The sequence below is a fragment of the Bactrocera neohumeralis genome, chromosome 2 (genome assembly GCF_024586455.1).
Source record: "Bactrocera neohumeralis isolate Rockhampton chromosome 2, APGP_CSIRO_Bneo_wtdbg2-racon-allhic-juicebox.fasta_v2, whole genome shotgun sequence".
In the NCBI taxonomy this organism is placed as follows: Eukaryota; Metazoa; Arthropoda; class Insecta; order Diptera; family Tephritidae; genus Bactrocera; species Bactrocera neohumeralis.
The window spans coordinates 32,571,158-32,592,745 of record NC_065919.1 but is presented as its reverse complement, the minus strand read 5'-3'; the positions used below and the strand labels follow the sequence as shown (position 1 = coordinate 32,592,745).

The 21,588-nt window shown below is 34.6% G+C and overlaps 1 protein-coding gene across 11 annotated transcripts in view; it reads left to right on the top strand.

Annotated features, from left to right (window-relative positions):
- LOC126763204 (tight junction protein ZO-1) overlaps window positions 1-21,588 on the top strand; it is a 74,774-nt gene that overhangs the window by 40,907 nt on the left and 12,279 nt on the right. For 8 of the 11 annotated variants that reach the window (XM_050480528.1, XM_050480520.1, XM_050480512.1 and 5 more), the window contains 3 exons: window positions 11,521-11,690; window positions 16,791-18,338; window positions 18,891-19,479. In XM_050480528.1, the coding sequence (XP_050336485.1) occupies window positions 11,521-11,690; window positions 16,791-18,338; window positions 18,891-19,479 (2,307 nt within the window). Of the gene's footprint in view, window positions 1-854; window positions 2,132-5,309; window positions 6,243-9,071; window positions 9,511-11,520; window positions 11,691-16,790; window positions 18,339-18,890; window positions 19,480-21,588 lie in introns of those variants that run through there. The other 3 variants (XM_050480543.1, XM_050480551.1, XM_050480558.1) reach the window with 3 other exon arrangements.

Below are 21,588 nucleotides of genomic sequence, written 5' to 3'. Positions count from 1 at the left end.
ACCGAACAGAGAATGAATATTTATCACACACAAAAATATAAACATAAAATGTTGACTGAACTGATACTTGTCCACCGAAAGCAGATGTACATATGTTCTTTGCTAAATTTTTCTGTCAATCTTGGTATACGCCCCGGAATCCAAATAGCTTTGACTGCTTATCAATTCCACTGGAAAATGCAGCAACTCTTGATTGTGACTATGTTTTTATTCTCTTTAAAATTTCGTTATTTCCTTCGAGCCTATTTGAGTAGAATTCGTTTTAGTTTCAATTCGTGGTTGACCGTTGAAAGAAGTGTGCTCGAAAGCTTTAAACGGAAACGCGGGTATTTTGTATAAAGGTCTTTGTTCTGAAAAATTAAAAAAGCTCAACGGCTTTGGTGGCGTTCTGGTTATAATAAATATTTTTAAATTAAACTTTAAAATCAAGTAAAACTAATTTAGCTTTCCAATTCATTGCTGTCAACAATTATTATTACATATTTTAATAATTCACATATATGTATCTATTTGGATTTGCAATTTTCTACTGATAACACTATTAATACATTCATTTAAATATTTTTAGGAGTTAGTGCATACATACATATGTACATTAATATGTGTGTATCCAAATGATATTATTGAAACTACTTTAAAAATTTACTTAACGTCATCCGATTACCACATAAATATGTATATATACGCATTTGTATATCAGTACTTGTATATGTTTATATTTGCTATCCAGTTACGATGGCACGACTTTTGGTATTCAGGTCAATAAAAGAATTAAAATGTAATCGGAAAACTAAATCTAACAAGTCACAAAAAATCGAGAAAAATGACTGGTTCATCATTAACAAATTAAAAGCGCTTACGAAGGGCGTTTTTTAAAGTGTGTCATTTTAGTGACGACTTGGAAAACACTCAATCTAACTGCATAAAAGTCAAAAGACAGACATACAGATGCACACGTTATTTAGAAAAACTTTAGAGACATAAAAAGGCATACAAAACTGAGGTGGCAAAGCAGAGAATGGCATAGCACCCTCCCGTGTGAGTGTTGAAGGAAAGCAACCAAATAAGCTAATTGGCTTATTACTGTGCTTTTTACGTGAGTCGCGTAGGGTAAAATCAAAGAGCCGTAACAAAAATACGAAATTACGAAAATAATATCAGTCATTCGTTTTCAAGTATTCGCGAGTGAAAGTGGTAAGAAAATGTAGCTGCGACAAAATTTTCAAAACATTTCATTCAAACCGTTAGAAATACCTAAGTGCAATTATACCGATATATGGATTTACATCTGCTGTGCTAATGTGTGTATGCATTCAGAAGAAGCCAAAATGTTGCCTACTTTTAGGATGACACAATTTTCTATAATATATCGAACGAACTGCGATCCACAAACGGTACAATGAAACTTCTACAATATAAATCACGGCCTAACAGTTTCAAAGCTAAACAGCGCAGAACTGTGATGCCTCCACAGTCTGCAACGGGCCGACGCAGTAGTGGCAATCGCGCTGGCCTTAACACGATCAATACACAAGCCCGCTATATACGCGCCGGATACACACCCACCGCTTTCATACGTAACGGCATTATAGGTGGCGGGGAAGGTCCAGGTGCTAACGGTCTTTACCAAATTGACGATCGCATTTACACCACAACGAAAATGTTTTTGCGCGATGCCTATATGTACCCTCGCCAAGCGGGACAAGCAATGGATCCCCGTTATCCATATGAACTTCATGAGTTTCCCGAGGAAACTGGTGCCGTTGGTCTACAGTTAGTAACCACGCCTAAAGTGCATATATCAGGCGAATACTTGGCTAGTAGCAGCTCAGCTGGATCAGTGGATAAACATAAGAATGAAAACCACAATAATTCCTCTTTAAGTCGTCGTAATGTTCGAAAAGCGGCCGCAGAAATAAGTTTGGCAAACGAAATGTATTTAATACAGAAGCAGCGTTTAAATGGTGACAGTAGTCGCTCGCGGGCTAGTAGTCTGACTCGTAGTCTTGGCAATAAGGAAGGCAAAGATAAAACTTACATTCACAATGAACTTTCGGAAAAATTTGAAACACATGATGCATCTGGACGGGGTTCCCCATACTCCACTATGTCCAATCGACGTAGGAAAAAGGTAGGCAGACCAAGATTTAAGCGATTTTTTTTCATACCAAAATTAAACAACAAGAGTATTTTACTTGACCACGAATCTTTAAATATATTTATGTTAAGTGCACAACTTTCTTTATGAGATATAAAACTATAACAAATTTTGTTTGAAGTTTACAATTTTGAAATCATACACTTGTAAGCGTTAGAATATATAATTTTTAGATCAATTTATTAATTATGTTGTTTAAAGACTCTAAACTCTTCTTTGAAAAAGTCTTTATTTATATAGGATGCAGATTAGGGTGCTTCATATTAAGGCGACTCTTTTTTTCTGTGAACTATACCATGACATGGTAGATACTTAAAACTTTTTACTCTGTGGAATATATATTTTTATTTTGTATAAAGTATCAGACTTTCATGTAGCAGAGAGGAAAAGAAATTATCGCCTAAAAATTAAGATTTTTAATACATTTAATTATTTGCAATGTTTCTAAAGTACTCTATATAGCAAGAGATAAGCTGACAAACATAAGAAACTCAAAGGTTTGTTACGCAAGGGATACACTTGGTTTAGAACATCTACTGTTTTATCTTTTAACAACAAATATTATACCCAAAAATTGATTTTAATTTAAGTTGTTATATTGTACGAGATAAGTGCGGTAAAATTAACTGTAAGGATGGCAATTAATTGTATAAGCGGAGTCTATTTGCTTGGCTTGAGAGTGAGAGTATTAATTATATGTAATTGTAATACTTTTTAAAAACCTAATTTTTATTTAATTTAGCGTAAACTTTGCGTGAATGCCATTCCCCATGGATTTGTGAATACAGATTTGTGTTTTTCTTATTGTGAACTTTCTCTACTCGTAAAGGAACGCGAATCCATGAAATTTGTTCACTACAAAATCTGTAGTTGGTAACAATTATCAATAAAATAAATACGTGGATGTGATTTATTTAATCGAAGTTTATGATAATGCTGATTACAAAAATGTTCTTTATTTGACTGACATTTTTTTAAAGTGGGCGTAGCCCCGCCTTCAAAATTATTTAATGTACACATCTACTAAACCGCTGAGTCTAACTCAACTAAACTTTCTGTGAAGAAATCTTTTTGATAGTTCTTCATACGCCATGAAAATGGGTAATATAAGGTAATAACCACGTCCCCTTCCGATAAAACGGTTATGTTGAAAATACTGTAAGTGCGATTGTCCACTGAATAAATCTGCCTTAAGTAGTAAACTTCGCAACTAAGATCGTGGATCTGAACAGGTGTAGCAATTGGACAATGAGCATGGCACCATCCACCTTTAGCTAAAATGCTATATCTGAAGAACTTCCGAACCAATTTGATCAAAATTTGCTTTGTGAGATTATTTTGCCATTCCTATTATACAGTGTGAAAATGGGCGAGATCGGACAACAATCACGCCTACTTTCCATATAACACAATTTTATATTCTATCTGATTTTATCATTGCCAGCATACAAATCAAACATCTATGAATTTATCGGGATTAAATTTTGCACAAGTGCCCTTTAGATATTTAATCTTTTGGCCAAAATTAGTTGAAATTTGAAACTTTCAAAGAACCCAGATAACAAATATTTAGGCCACCAATGCCTTTGGCTGATTTCTTAAAGCCTGGTGGCGTCATCTATATGTCAACTAGTGCGTTAGAATCTGCTATCTCTATTGATTGTCCAGTGAGAATTTCATGACATTTCATTGATTGGAAGTGAAGTTATTGCGTTTTAAGTGTCAGTGTGTTTGTGTTATCGGTGCGAAAAGGAGCTTCGAACAAAGAGCCAACATTAATTTTTGTTTTTAAAAGTGGTTTCAACGTTTTCAAAGTGATCGTGAGGGCCAATCAAAATCCGTGATCACTGGAAATTCACGTACGACGGAATTCATCAAATATCAGCCGAAATCATCATTGAAATTCATGGAAATGGAATTGAACATCTCCAAAACATCGATTTATCGCATTTTGACCCAACATTTGGACGTAGAGGCCATTCAAAGGCTTGCATCGGCATAATGGCGGCCATACCGGCCAACGAGCTAAAACACTCGTTCGACATGCTTTTGGACCGTGCAAAAAGCTGTATTGAAGCAGAAGGAGACTATTTTGAATAAAATAAATTGATTTTGCCGAAAAAATCATTTGTTCTGTTTTTTTTTGAGTCCTGTTTCTTTTGGAACGCACCTTGTATGTATATACAATTAACATACCACATTCTTATTAAATGCTCTTACGGTTTCATTAAGGTACCTCACATACCGTTACCAATCTATTTTGAATAAAGTCAGCTGAGTAATTCTTATTTTAGTTATATAGGGGTCAGGTCAGGTTTTCGCCCAGTTTCAAGCATAAAGATACACTGTTATGAATAACATACGTCCTCTCATTTTCATTGAAATAACAGACATATTGGCTGTTGACAATGCGTAAAAAAATATAACGTATAATCCTTCTCCACAACACTCATAGGTTTCCTCCAAAACTTTTCTGGAGGTGAAAAATATATTCACATTTTTGTGAATTGTAGGTAAAAAAAACGATTTTGCCGGAAATAATTGTAATGCATTTTATCATATTATTTTGTTTTACGAAAAAGCACAAAGAATTTCTTCATTTAGAAGTTAGGTCAGATATATATTTTTTGCTGATAGTATATTTTCTATTGTAGTTCAACGTTTATTTTGAATAATGCAAAAACTAATCAGGTCTTTATTAAGCTGCCCGAGTTCTTGACACGAAACAAAAAGCCGGAAATATTTTTCCAGTTCGACATGTTTTTACAACCGTACTTTTTAAATAAAATTTTCATACATTATGTCAAAATTTCACATGAAATATAGAGCACTTTTGTCACTGTGTACTATTTGCCGTTGCTTTATTCAGTAGCAATTTTGCAGTTTTGTAGCCGAACTCAGTCTTAGCCAGTCGATTCGAATTCGAAGTAAATTATTCAGAGGAAGCAATGGCTTAAGCGTTCTCCATACGAACCTTTTTGGTTTTCGTCACTTGTGCTCGCCAACTTCGCTGGAATGTGTCTGAGAGCAAATCGAGTCGCAGGTAGTTTAACATTTCGGTTGAGTGTGTTCGCGTCTGTAGCACTTGAGCAACTTTAATTCATTATTCAGACGCTTGCATGAGACCATTTGTAGCTTCAAAAGCATGTGAGATTTCATCGCGAACGGTTGTAATCAGCGGACAAATTGTAAAGCACCGTCGAAAAATGTAAGGTGTGGTGCGAAGCGGGTTGCATTGCAGTGGAATAGTATCTACCTGTATTGTAACATTGGGATCTGTACTTTTTCCTTAATATTGCTGTGTTCATGCCTTTTGATTGGCATCCATGCACGTTAACGTGGTACCACTATTGGCAGAGAGTTTTTATTTCAACGACGATAGTGTGATTGAAATGCTTTTGCACAAAAGAAATTAATGATTTGTAACTTATTTAAATGATTAGTAGAAGAAAAGTGAATGTGAAATCTGCTTACGATACAACAAATTTAAAAAACCAAAAATTATTTAAAATCTTTGCAAAACGTTTATAGAAATAAAAATCAAGTTTTGGAGAGTTATTGTGCATCAATACATAGTGATTAAGTGAAATTGCTCGAATAGTTATGTATATACGTACATATTTCATATGCATAAATTTTATATATATGCTTGATAAATATTGCAAAACCAGTGGCTCCTGTCCTCTACCTAAATGTGAAAATACCTGTTTACACTTTTGCTGCATAATAAAGGAAACCTTTGCTAACCTGTTATTCGCGTGTTTTTGTCATGCTCTCCAATACTAAACTAAAACTCACACATACGGAAAAGCTGAATCATTTACTCTATAATATGAGTTATTGTAAATTTTGTAACAAAGAAAAGAAAGTCAGTGCCCAATTCCGGCGGAATCTAAATCAGTGTACTTTAAATATTCACTATGTTGCAATTGCAGATAAATTACTAATAATTGCTATCTTGTTTCAAAAGAGTTGTTGGTGCTAATCATCGTGATTAATAAATATAATGAATAGTGCTATCGGTTCCTCTGGGACCAATCAGCTAGCTTTGCCAAACAATAATTTTCGGCTTGACTCTCAACAGGTAACATATCATACATTTAAAATAATGAAATTATGTGGGCTACGAAAATCAGAAAAGTTCTTGTCGCATGTTTTTAAAGGGGTTAATGTAGCTAGATACTAAAGACTAAAGAAACGAACTTGAATTGTTTAATAAAAATATTTACTTTTAGATCTTAAAATCATCATTCTCATTTATTTATTCCACACGATTTTAAAAGTGAGAAGGCAATGAAGAACAATTCGATTTTTTTCTCGATCTGTGTTTCGTTCAACAATATTCATTTATTAAAGGCATCTCGTTTGGCAACATGGCTAAACTGGTTTATTTTCAAGCAACTACGTTGAGTGCGCCGGGACGAGTTCATAGCGTCGTTTGGCGCACCGTCATTGACTCCAGCAGTATTTGATTGAGATTTTTATTTGATTTGATTATGCTTGTTAAAAGAACAAACGCTCTCGTGCCTGATCACCCAGTCGAAAGCGAATTTAATCTGGTTATGACAAGATAGAATGTTGCGTTCTTATTGCCGTTTCGTATGCGAGCAACGTTTTGTTAAATATAGTGATTTTGCCATTAAACGAACATTGCAAAATATCGCGAGAAAATGGGTTAGTGTCTTAATGGAGAATTGTATTTAGTTTCTTTCTAGTCAACTTATTGTTATTCAAGTACTAAAGTTTTAATTTTTTGTTAAGTAATGCTGACAAATTATCAAGTTTCAAGAGAAACGAAAAAACAATTGATTTTAATATCATAACTTTATGTAATCGAGACAGGTGTCTATTTATATACTCTGCTATATCATATGATTTCACTAAGTTTTCTACAAGTGCAGGTCTACGTTGATACTTTCGCGGGTACTTATAACTCTTTTGCCCGGTTGAACTCTCTTGTAGAAATGTTAATGATAGCAAAAACAGTTTATAACACCAATATTCAATTTGTATTTGTATTGTATTTACCAATTGCGAAGTATGCGATAAATGCCACAAGTTTGTGACATTAAATGAGTACCACTAGTATTATTATTCAAATTGGAAAAGTTGACTTTTAAGTAAGATTGTAATGGTAAATACGTTACTCACTCAAAGCTTAACAAATTTGTAAATGACATTTTGAATATATTGCGAAAAAAATAAATTCTATTTGATATTTTTGTATTTTTTTGCCAATATTGCATTATATCGAAGCTTCACTATGTTATTTGAATAATAAAATACACTCATAGAATAAGATATACGCTTTATTGAGCGTAATCCTGTGAGTGACATAACCATAAGTGCGTTTAAACTAACACTTATTTTATATACTCTAGGGTGGTCGTATGTTTTCAAAAATACACTTAAGCACTCCCATTTAGCTCGATGTTTATCTTCCGAGCTCGCTTTCATTCAGTGTATGTGTGTGCATGTTTATATTGTGACCAGTATGAATGCACTCATATGCACTTAGTAGCGTTGACGTCTGACGAATAGCCTCAAGTGTTGCGCAAAAATTCATGCTTTTGATGTTTTGACCGTTTGACGTTTCAACCTACTTTTACTTTGCTGTTTTCAAACGCTTTAGCTTCTACTGAGAAACAAGAAGAGATGAAAATTTCTTGCATGATTTTAAAATCTACCGGGTACGAGTTTTTCAAAAGGTCTCAAATTTGATTCCAGCTTATTAATATACTATGTATATGTATCTAACCATTCTCACATGCGAGTCCAGCTCATTAAAATTGTATATTGGGTTCAACGGATGAATAATGTATTTAATAACTAAAGATACAATACAAAATATTGTTTATGTAAAATATTTTTTTATTGGTGGGTTCCTATTGACATTATGAATAATATAGTGAATAAAAGAGGACGAGTAAATTAAAGGGAGTTATTTTTAAAATTTTAATTAACAATCATAAATAGAATATACTTGCAAGAAATGCAACAAATACATGCGTATGTACGTAGATGTGTGTACATGCTATGTGCATATACATATGTATGTAAATATGTGTGTTAGTTTAACCTCCATTTAGAAAAACGAGCACTGCTTATAAAATTTTTTAAGTAAAATCAATACATTTTTTTATATTTGCGTATCTATAAACATGCATCTACCTACATATGTACATATGTACTTGTATTTTAAAAAACTGGAAAAAATAAAAAATATTATTCGTTGCACATACACACTTGCACAAGGTATCTAACCCAAGCTTATTTCGCTGAAGAATGTGGAATGACTACTTCGCAGGCCCTCATTGTACCCTAATGTCAATGTATATGTACATATGTGTGCTCATACTAATATAGGCAAATGCACATAAAATCCAATATCCAACACTGGTATTGTACAATTGTCGGTAGGTATTTACATATAAGCACAAGCATTCGCATATACACATAGTATGTATGTACATATGTATGTAACGTCTGACGATTTGTAGGAATGATGTCGAAGATACATGTGTAAGCATGAAACGGGATCGTTTCAGAATCATTTTGTTTGTTGGTTTTTATTCACATTTTTGTTTACATTTCATTCTACGGAATTACGTACATGTGTACTTGTATGTGGGTACTGTTTCCTCAACATTATTTTTCTATATTCCTTTTTCGAGTGCATTCGCTTGGATTTGTACGAATACTTGTACAATAAGCACGCACACACAAGCATGCGTTTGTAAATGCACACAAATATGCACACACATACAAATAATTTGTTCTCTTTATTTTTGCCTCTGAAGTCAGACGATTCGCCGAGCCACGTTTTGTGGGCTCAATCCACACACCATGCAAGCGAGTCGTCTAGTTTCGTATCGTGTTTCAATGCGTGAGCATAAGTTTGTATTTTTGCTGGGCGGCTTTTTTGCGCGTATATTTCCCAAAAACGCAGTCTTCTTCGCCGAATAGCAACTTTATCATAAAAAAATTGCAAAATAAACAAAAATAGTTAATTAACACACTAGAGTGTTTAAAAGTGAATAATAATATATTAATTTATATTTAATTTCTTATGTTATATACGAAGATAGTTTTGTCGGTCAAACAGGCATGTGCCTTGTCATCAAAAATGTAAAGACTTTTGAGAATAAATCCTTGTGAATATCCAATTTGTTGGTGTGATTTTGGGCCCAAATTTTGAGAGCATTTATGAATTATGAACATCTTATACTAAATCTAATATTGGTCTTCGCCGCCTTTTCATCTGTGACCATTCGCATTCCATGAAAATGAAATTCCCAGACTATATCCCGAATAATATAGTGGCAAGCAGAAGTACCTCTTTATTGAGTCTGGTAAATATGTTTTCCGTTGACAGAGCATCTAAAATGAAATTTTTATTGAAAATAATAATAATATCAATTGGCAATCTGTATAAATTATAAAATTTAAATAGTGAGATTGTTGTGAGACGATATCATATTAACTTTCGTACTTATTATGATAATTTTAGAAAACTTTATTTATCTATTTCAGTTGGTTTACAATAAGATAAACTTACCAATTCGCTGTTATAGTTTGTTTGTTTACATAACATGACCAATACCAGTGTTGCCACATATTGTGTTTTGAAACAATAACCAAAAAACGATCTGTTTAACAAATACGGTATAGGGACAATGGTTCTTGTTTCTGCACTGGCGGTCTTCGGTCGCGCTGCAAAAATAATAACACCGATCGGTCCAATACAGCGGTGTTCATAGTTCTTTTGTGTTGAACTACTTTCTGCACTAGCGACCTTCGGCCGGGCTTCCAAAAAAATAACCCTGGTCGGTCCAATAACGGATTAGAAAAATCCAACGGAAAATTTTCTTGGAATATGTATATCACATTTAATTCCCAAATAGTAAGAAAGCTAAAAATATGGGAGTTTCCATTGGAAATATGAAACGGGTATTTAGTAAGTATTTTATAATAATATTTTTCTCTATTTTTTTTTAATAATATACAATCCACATGTATGAAACAAGAGTTCATTTTGAACCATGTAGTTTATATACATATCTAAAGATGAAACAGAAAAATTTTTGATTATTTTTTGAAGACACAGAGTATGGCAGCACAGCACAGGTTTCAGAGTATATTTATTTTCTTAAAAAATTCATAATAAGTGTAAATTTTGGATATATTTCAATGTGTACAATGTAATTAAAATATATTAATTTAAAAAATGTGTGAAAAGTGCGTTAAACACTGTTTTTTTTTTAAGTGGGTGAGGCCTCGCCCTCTAACAAGTTTAATGTACATATCTCCTAAGCCACTTAAGCAACAACAAACCAAATTTGTTAAGGACAATCAAACCATATAACCTTACTGTTAAAAACTACTAAAAGCGCGATTCATCAATAACTGAATACGCCAGACACTTTAAATTTTACCACCGAGATAGCTTAAGAAGAGCCTGTATGAAAATTGGACGATGGGCGTGGCAACGCCCACTTTTTCGTGAAATCCCATATCTCGGGACTCGTCAAACCGATTTCGACAAAATTTAGTATGTGGCATTCATATGTCACATTGTTAAAATGGACGAAAACGGACCACAACCACGCCTACTTCCCATATAGCACAATTTTAAATTCCACTAGATTCGTTCAGTTTCCAGTACAAAAAACGAGAAGCAATTAATATAACCGATAAAACTTTGCACGAATAATGTCTTTAGTGTGTGCCACCTTATGACCAAAAATTGTTTAAATCTAATAACTGTTCAAGCCAATAGACACCGAATATCTAGACCCCGGTCCTATAGTTGACTTTCAATCGAAAACGTCAATGTGTGATATATACATATAACTGGTTGAATCGGACCAATACTTCCTTTAGCCCCCATATACGCAATATAAAGATTTTCAAACCTCCGGGTGATTTTGAACTGAATATATCGGCCAATATGTGAGTTGTCCCAATGTGAATAAGAGAGCGTGGTTTATTCATAACAGTGTATCTTTGTGTCTAAAATAGATACATTTGAGCGAAAACTTGGCCAGCCCCTATATAACTAATATCAGGATTTTCAAACATCCGGCTGATTTTACTTTATATGATTGGTTTTACACCTTAAAGTATTTCCCTGGCTTTGATTCTTGCAAGTTGCAAGAGTATAAAATGTTCGGTTGTACCCGAACTTAGTCCTTCCTTACTTGTTTATTTTATTTTACGGAAGAGCCATGCATTTCCGTTCTTTTGTACATGCTGTCCCACATACATACATTTTTGAGCAGCTATGACATGTGCAAATGTGTGTGTATTCATAATTTTATGAGTCTATTAATATTTATTATCATCGTTTTTTATTTTTACAGGGTGATCGTACAACATGGGAATACCACACGGTTTCTGTGACACGTGTTCCGGGATATGGATTTGGTATTGCAGTTTCAGGCGGTCGCGACAACCCACATTTCGCCAATGGTGATCCATCTATAGCTGTAAGCGACGTTCTAAAGGGTGGTCCTGCCGAAGATCGTTTGCAGTAAGTGAAGTTGTGCAGCAAAATGTATATTTTGTACACATATTTACATGTGTAATGTTTAGTATACCTAAAATATTCACGAAATGATATTAATATCAAAAAAGAATCTCTATTTAACTCCTAATTTGTTAAAGTTAGGGAATATCGGGACATATCACTTTTGGGTAATATAGACATATCAAATTCAAGAATAGATTTCCTTAGTCCTTCTATATGTAAATACTTTTAGAAAAAAGTAACCACAATTACATAAACCGTCCATAACTCAGCATTTCTTCTTATCTAATTAAGTTTAGAAACAATACTTACATCGTAGACATGGGATTTATGCGAGATTTTTAACTGAAAGCCCAATATATAATAAAAAAAAAATCGTAACACACTGGTTGTCCGAAATATTATATATTTTTATTTAACCGAATCAGATAACAATGGTAAAGTACACGAGTAGATGTTTGTCAGTTCGCCCGCGTTTCGACACGGCGGCTATAAGTGACTCTGGAATACGTATTTAGTCATAGAGAAATAAGCGCTCACGGAAAACTTTCCTAGTTTAAATTCAAGTTAAAATTTATTCGAAATATGGCGTAGGTTTTGATAAGGCTTATTTTGTTCAAAATTGTAGTAGTTTAGTTGCAAAGTAACGTAATCAGAATACCCGATTCAAAACATCCAAAAAATGCGATAGGAGGTCATGTACAAATAGATTTAAAAAACTCTGAAACCATTAGGGCGTTGGATTGTCTAGAATAAAGTTGCTGAACCGGTACAAAATCTGCTCTTATTTTTCAAAGTATTGAGAGTTATGATAAATACTCATAATACATGTTTTCCTTGACTTGAAATACTTCTCCATAAACGGAGGAATGATACTCCACCGAAAGAGCAATCTTAAAAAGGTTCTCCGGTAGAGTTACTTTTCATTTAAATTATAAAATTGTATTGAATAGAAGTGATAGCAGCTACGTACATGGCAAGATGGACCTGGAGTTCGTTAGCATTTACTCGTATGTACAATATTTGCCTTATAGAGTAAAAAACCAAAACAGACAAAAATTACAAAAACTGATGCTCTGCTGAAGACCCTCCTTTCATCTATTATACGTACATTCATCGACCTAGTTCCAATATATCACTAATACAAAATACTAAATGTGATGGAGTTCGCCATTAACTGTTTTCTTTCGGAACTGATTGTACTATTGTATATGCTCAAATATGTGTAAAATTAAATGGGCTAATTCAGTATTTCAATATTTTGCTCAAAATAATTATAAGTATGCCAATATATATAAATACTTACATACTATGTAGTATATACATATATAGATGCATAGTCAACAAACAACATTGCTATATTTTGTTCTTTGTCACGATGGTTGACTTTTGCCTTTTCTATTATTTCTGTATTACCTTAAATCTTTCAAAATACGGTAAATATACTTTGGTAGAGTTATGAATGTATGTACATATACTATATGCTTGTATTGGAATGTTGGTCTTGATGTGTAAATATGAAATCAAGAAACGTGTGCAAGTTGAAGCTATGGGAATTATTTAACTTGTAGATATAAGTATGTATGTATATCATGTGGTAATCATATAAATACATATATGTATATGTATTAACTTTAGTGAGTTCAGTTGTGACTTGGGAAAATAACTTACGAATCTTCTAATAAGCATTTCTTGGCAACAAATTAATTAATAGTTAACTATGTTTTTTGTCAATAATTAGTATACCCAGAGTTTCCGAGGTCCCTAACTGGGTCTTTAACTGAGTGCGCTTTAAGTATAGTCTAATCAGAGCCGGAACTAGCTGCTTCAGCGCCTGTGGCAACAACCTTGCTTGCGCCCTTACCATATAGTATAATGGAAACCGATGTTGTCCAAATCAAAAATCATATATTTACAAGTGAAAGAACGTACATCTTATTTTCAATAATAATTTATACAAGGATCGCTTATATCGTTCAGAATAATACTTTTCTGGATTTCGCCTCTGCAAATAAATCGATTATTTTATCGAAATTGAGACGTGTTGTAGTATCCTTCTCAATCGACAAAATAGAGATATTCGCCAACCGTTCCTGGCCTAAAGAGGAACGAAGATAAGATTTGATGAGTTTTAGCTTACTAAAAGAACGCTCGCAAGTAGCCGTCGTAACAAGCATGCATAAGAATATTCTCAGTGCTGTTGTTATGTTCGGATATACATCCTCGAGCGACAGATCGAATATTTTTTCTAATACATTCAAATGGTTCATGTCTGTGGCTTCACTCATCAGCGTCGTTGCTTGAAATTTGAAACTCTCAATTTCTGATGAAAATTCATGCGGATCCAAGTCATCAGGATATTTGATAGCGAGATCTGCCGCTATTTTGGTGAGTTCAGTAACACTGGTGTTCACAATTGCTTGACCGCTCAAAAATGCGAAATCATCGGCAACTTCATTTAAAGCGATGAACCGGGTATTCATATGGGCAATCATAAGATCAAGAACTTGGATCAATCCTGCTTTGAAATGAGTTTGGGCACTTATAGATGGAGATTCATCCTTCGCTTTTTCTCCCGGCATCATTTTCTTTGGTCGTTTTCGAGTATCTTGGAAATCTGGTGTTACTTGCAATTGTTCAGCTGTCATAACTGATGATTGCAAAATTGTTGTGAAGAAAGTCTCTCGGTATATGGTTAATTGTGACAGCAATCCTTTTATCATTTTTGCGGCACGAGCAATATCGAGTTTTTTGTCTTGCGGTGCGAGGTTGACAAAAAAGTAAAATAAGTAAATATTTATAAAAAATAATTGTTCAAAATACAGTTGAGAAAATTTTAATAACTATGTATGTTTTATTAGTTACAGTAGGTATACTCACTCGCAATTTTCTTCCGTTAAGTATCCAAATGTTTCCTGGCAGTACTAATATGGTATGGTGATGAATCCACTGCAATACTTATCAGACTAGAAATTCAATCTTGAGATCTAGAGTAAAATGAAAAATAGAACTAGAAAAAAGGCAGTGAAACGAGTAAAAAATCATAAATCAAGGAAAAAAGTAGAAAGAATGCGAGGGGTAGGGTTCGAATCCATGACCTCTGGATCCGTAGGCAAGCGCTTTGCCATTACACCATGCGGCTTGTGGAATACGCAAGTGTGGGGAGCGGAGATCAATCGCGCGCCGCGCACTTTCACTCACGTTCGCTCGGCTATGAGTCGAGCGGCTCCGAGCAGAGCCGGAAGAACATACCGTATATTAGGAATCAACCCAGTGTTTCTAAAGAATTGCATTTACATTTTGCAATCTCTCCGTCACTAGTCATCTGTGCTCGACCTGAGTGAGTTGCGCTTTGACCGGAAATACTACCAATTTTTGATTTTCAAATGGCACCTACATATTTTTTCCTTGATTTTGGAATAGGAACTAATTATCCTATACAATAACGTAAAACGACTAATGGCAAGTTTCCATGGATATTATAAATAGGAAATTTGATGTGTAGTTGATATTGCTAGATTAGGATACAATTTTCAAATACTATTTTCTTGGAATTTATGCACATTGTATATTATTCTAGAGGGGAATGAATGTTTATTCCAAAACTGAAGAAAAAACATGTATGTGTCGTTTGAAAGACCAAAATTGATAGTATTTCCGGCTAAACCGGAAGTTATACCGAAAATCAGAAAGCACCTTCCGATAGTCCTCATTGTCTATGGAAAACAAAATCTACAATTTGCACAATTTTTAATCATTGCATCATATGTTATTGAAAAAAGCATGCGTTTTGTCACCTGGATCACAGATGAACACAGATTGTGGCTGACTGGCCTATAGCACAACACACGGCACTGCCGGCAGCGGGCACAGAAACAGGACTGTCAGACTCGCACTAATAGCGTGGCGCCCCCGATTTCTGGAATAGCACGTCCACGGGTGCCCTTGCTTTGTGCGCGCCTCGCGACGATTACATTCGCACTGGCACGTGTGGTACTGCCGCATTGCTGCCCACTGCGCTGGCTCTGGCGCTGCAGTTTTTTCGGTCCGTTCGCGCCCTATGTCTCTTGTTTGCCCTAATACATATTATTAACTTGAAAAATCTTTGAAAAATGATCTGGTTGATACTAACTTTTAATATTTCCACAAACTAAAATATTGTGAAAGCCTATGTTTCGAAGAGTTTGGACAGACGGTAAAATAAAATATACTCTATACCTCGTTATTAATTATATGTATATAACATATTTTATGTAGTGTCCGACCGATTAATCGGCATCGGCAATGGCCAAAGTTAGGTATGACATAAAAGCAGTAAAAGGAAAGCAGTATGCTATCGTTCTATGGTTAAATATGCAGGTATCATTTCTTAGATCATGGGTGTGATCCCGGCTTCCATTAAACATCGAAAAGTTTTTTCGATACTACTTTTCAAGAGAACAAAATTTATTAATACATCAAATTAGGAAATAAGTATCTATAAAATTTACTCATATAATCAATAGACATCGAATTAATTCATTTAAATACATTATTTTAATTTAAATTCTTTATCAATTTTTTGCATCTAAATTAAAAGGCTTCCTTCTTCCTGTGAGTAAATCTCATTTTCAAAATATCACCATACATTTGGAGGTAAAAATGGTTAGGTAAAACTTATGGAACCCCCTTATAATGGCTTTTATTAATAAAAACTATTTGAAAATTCATTTATATATAAAAATAGTTCTTTCAAATTTTACTTTAAGATACAAATTAAATTTTTCCAACTAAATTTAATAAACTAGAATATTAACTGTTAATACTCTCCCAAGTATATTAATTGACATAAGTTTCGGCCACTTACTCCTCATACATATGAAATAGTGTAAAAATGTTTTGAGAAAATGACTTTATTAGTTATTCTTTGATCAACTAAACCTTCAATGACACCATAATATTGCCTAAGGTGATAATTAGTTCTGTTTGCATGAGCTTCCATGCAAATTTCGTTATCTAAAAGCATGTAAATTTGTGTAGATATGTAAATAAATACAGTCATTCTTACATGTACATATGTATGTTAAATGTTAATGATACAAAATTAAATTTATTTATCTTTAGAGTTAACGATCGTATAATATCGGTGAATGGAGTGTCTTTAGAAAATGTTGAATATGCCACTGCTGTTCAAGTCTTAAGGGATAGCGGCAACACCGTAGCGCTTGTGGTTAAACGGCGTGTGCCTATTAGTTCCATCGCACAGAATCATCATTCCCATAGCATGAGCTCGGTAGGGGCAATTGCGTCGAATGTAAACGGCGCACCAATTCAAGCAGCGGGCTCGATACCTAACACCATGAGTCCACCGATACCGATGAATACCGGTTTTGTGCAAAATAATGCAGCGCAACCCATCAAAGTTACCCTCTCAAAAGGTAGCAAAAAGGACGACTATGGCATTGTGCTTGGCTGCAGATTATTCATTAAAGAAATTTCAACGAGAGCGCGTGACCAATTAACGGCCAATGGCTATTCGCTGCAAGAAGGTGACGTAGTTACGAGAATACATAACACAAATTGTGGGGACACAATGAATTTGAAGGAGGCAAAAAAAATTATAGATGGCTGTAAGGAGCGTTTAAACTTGGTGGTTTTACGCGACATCACCAATCAGGCGGTAACAGCAATGACCAATCAGTTAAATAACTCGGCAACACAATCGAACTTATATATCAGCCACCAAGCACAGATTTCCAACTGCAGTAATAATTTGGATGATCCATATTTGGGAGGTGCTAATTACTCATCTCAAAATTTATATGTTCAACCGCCGACTCGTTCGATGATGAATGGTGCAGCAAATGGAATAAATGAGGAAAAAAGTAATCTGACACCAAGGGGTCGTTCACGTGGCCCTATCATGGATGGTGTTTCACTCTTACAGCTCGACCGTCCAGTAACTCCTCCAAATAGTAACCGTGCACGAAGCGACGAGCCGCCGCGACCACCTCCTCCTCGTGTCAATGGTAATGGGAGCACAGAGGACTTTTATAGTACACGTCGACAAGTATTCGAGTCAGATCAAATGGCACATTCGCGACAGTCGTCGGAGCCACGATTTATATCCTTCCAAAAAGAGGGAAGCGTGGGAATACGACTGACGGGTGGAAACGAATCTGGAATATTTGTTACGGCCGTTCAACCTGGTTCCCCAGCATCTTTGCAGGGACTTGCTCCTGGAGATAAGATCCTTAAAGTCAATGATATGGATATGCATGGCGTAACTCGTGAAGAGGCTGTTCTTTTCCTACTCAGCTTGCAAGATCGGATTGATTTAATTGTGCAATTTTGCAAGGATGACTATGATGAGGTGGTGACGAATCAGCGTGGTGATTCTTTTCATATTAAAACCCACTTTCACTGCGACAATCCTTCGAAAGGTGAGATGGCGTTCAAAGCCGGAGACGTTTTTCGTGTAATTGATACACTACACAATGGTGTTGTTGGCTCATGGCAAGTACTGAAAATAGGTAGAGGACACCAAGAGATGCAGCGCGGAGTTATACCTAATAAATCCCGAGCTGAAGAATTGGCAACTGCACAATTCAATGCAAACAAAAAGGAAATGAATTCAAATGAATCTCGCGGAAATTTCTTTAGAAGAAGGAGGTAAAATTCACTTTTATAAAGTTTTTTTTTTTTTTTATTTATTACTACTATAAAATATAAGCTCACCTAACCTAACCTAGCGTTTTGTACATTTTAATCGATCCTCGACTGTAACATAAAGAGCAGATCTAACCAATTATCGTTTACTATTACTACAACGCGTTAGTGTATTTCACTGGCGCTTAACTTTTTAAGTCATTCAAATTTTGTTTTCATTGTCTTGAGCCTAGTGCATAAAATGAATAAAAATCATGTTTCATTGAAGCTCATAATAAAACACAATAGCAACGAAACAAAATTCTGTTCGACTGAAATGGTGACGCTCAAGGAAAATTTTACAACGTAATACAATTCCCACTTCATAACATTTTTTGCACATTCAATTTTCGATTCCATCATTAATTCGATTAGCTTAGAAAATCGAATGTCATTCATAATAAGGCTCTGTATGTAAATACTCTAAGAATTACTATACTTTTAGGGGTTTTTATGAATACTCTTAGAATATACTATACTTTTAGGGTTTTAACATTAAATTTATTTATATAATAGATCCACTCAACGCCGTTCAAAGAGCCTTTCTAGAGAAAATTGGGATGACGTTGTTTTTGCCGATAGCATATCAAAATTTCCTGCATACGAACGAGTTGTTTTGCGTCATCCCGGATTCGTTCGACCGCTTGTACTTTTTGGTCCAATATCTGATTTGGCACGTGAAAAGCTTGCTAAAGATTTCCGCGACAAGTTCTCTGTACCTCTACAAGATGACGATAAGTCGAATTCAAAATGTAGAATAGTGCGCTTGTCAAATATACGGGATATAATGGATCGCGGCAAACATGCCCTACTGGATATAACTCCGAATGCGGTTGACCGCCTAAACTATGCGCAATTCTATCCGATTGTTATATTTTTGAAGACTGACAGTAAACATGTCATTAAGCAATTGCGACATGGATTGCCTAAATCGGCACACAAGAGCTCGAAAAAATTGCTAGAACAATGTCAAAAGCTCGAACGTATTTGGTCACATATATTTAGCACCCATATTGTGTTAAACGATGAAGAATCATGGTATCGAAAGCTACGCGATGCAATTGATCTGCAGCAAAGTGGAGCGGTGTGGATGTCTGAGTCGAAGGTAAGAGGATCTAGCAGTTATTCACAATATCTTAATAATTTTTGTACAATAAAATTTATGTAGCAATCATACATTAGTTTAACACCTACATATATATGATTGTACTTAGTTACTCAAACAACATAGAATTTTAAATCGATTTTATGCCTTGCAAGGAAATTACTCGATTTAGCGAATAAATGCAGTTGTATATTGAAAAATATGATTTATTTACTAATAATTTCATAGTAGATCTTTAAATTTCGGTTAAGGATTATAATGATTTAAGGATTGGTGTTTTGAAAGGACGATACTTACAAGCTGTCTAGTGCTTACGAATTCAAATACGTATGTATGGATGTATTACTAACCAAACGATTAAATCTTAAGTTTTAATAAGTTAAATCAAATGATTTGCTAGTACGGAGCTGTAAATGATTATCCGGGGAACGAAATAATAATTCACATAGCTAAAGTATTACTTTCCATTGAAGTAAAAATACGTATCTGTAATCAAAAACCCCTCATCTTCTGACGGGAACTATTGCATCATCAAAAAGTAAAAAATATATTTATGAAATTCCCAACTAATTGTGCCATTTTGGTTAACTGAGTTATACAATTATTGTCAAATTAAAAATAGCAAACTCCACTTAACAGGTTTATGAAAATTAAGTAGAAAAATTACATTAAAAAAGTTAAGTACCGAATATTTTGAACACAATATTTAGAAAATTCAATAATCAGAGTATATTTTCAATGGTAGAAGAATACTATTGCAAGTTTAAGTCCACCCTAATAGCTGAATCTAGCATTAGGAAAAACAAAGCGATACATATTTTTATAATGTTGTAATTTGTTTGACTATACGTAATATAATTAAATTATTATCTATATTAACTGGTGGAGGTAACTATTAATATTTTAACAATTCGAATATTTTTCACATTCCTCCGTAATCCCATAGTTCCCAGAGTCCCCAAATGAAGTGATATTCCCTCCTCATATCGCACCACCATGCAACTTTCCTTGCTGTCGCCCTACATCATCTTCAGTAGCCCGTTGTTCCATTGGTCGCAGGAATTCCTTCTCACTATTAACGTATCAAAGGTCTCTAACACCACCACGCCCGCTACCATTACGAAACGAAATAAATTATAATTCCATACCCAATACGCCAGCCGGTAAGACAAAACATCAACATTGCTTTTATAAAGTAGTGCCAATTATAAAGCCATCCTCATCTATGCCTGGTGGTTTAGCCACAAAGTTTTCGGGTATGCACTTTTTGAATGACATCAATGATGAACCCCTTGATAAAGTAACATCACAGTACCACACCTCCCAACCAAATTTACTAAGTCCATCAGATGAGCTAAATCAAGAAAGCTCTAGAAGTCATAATAGTATGGCAATAGAAAATATAACCTCTGCTATTAATGGACTCTCAATGATCAATAGCTGTGATGGCAATCTAAATAATGCCAGAAGTAGTGGATCCATTTGTAATGCATCCTCCCGAAATATTGGACGTACGCCGCATACCATCGAACCACGAACCACTGCCTACTACTACAACGAGCTCATACATAAACCAGCTATATTTGATTCAAAGTTAAATTTACTAAGCGATACGAAGAAGGAGGGAAATCACACATATGAATATTTCAATAGCAAAACAACCGATCAATCTAATACAATGCAAACATCAGTGGAGCCTGTGTCATTAACGTCAGTTGACGAAAGTGTTACGAGTAATAATCCTTTAGCTTCGCAAATTGGCATAAACAACTCCCATTTAATTGCAAACAGTAAACCCAATAAACAAATACACATGCCCGCCAGTACTACATTAACAAACAACAACGGAGGAAACGGGAAAGATAATCAAAACGGTAACTTTGAGGTGTCCATGCCACTAACAGCCCATACTGTAATCAATTCATCCAAAAACATTTTAAATAATATTAATAAAGCTGAGGCACAAGTGGAAGGGAGTGAAATCCCAACACCGGCTGCTAGAAACTTTTCCACTTTAAACCCCCCTTCTGCTTCCTCAATTAAAAATTCATCGCCACATAGCATACATTATCACAACTTCAACAAGAATAGCTACTGCACAAACAACAA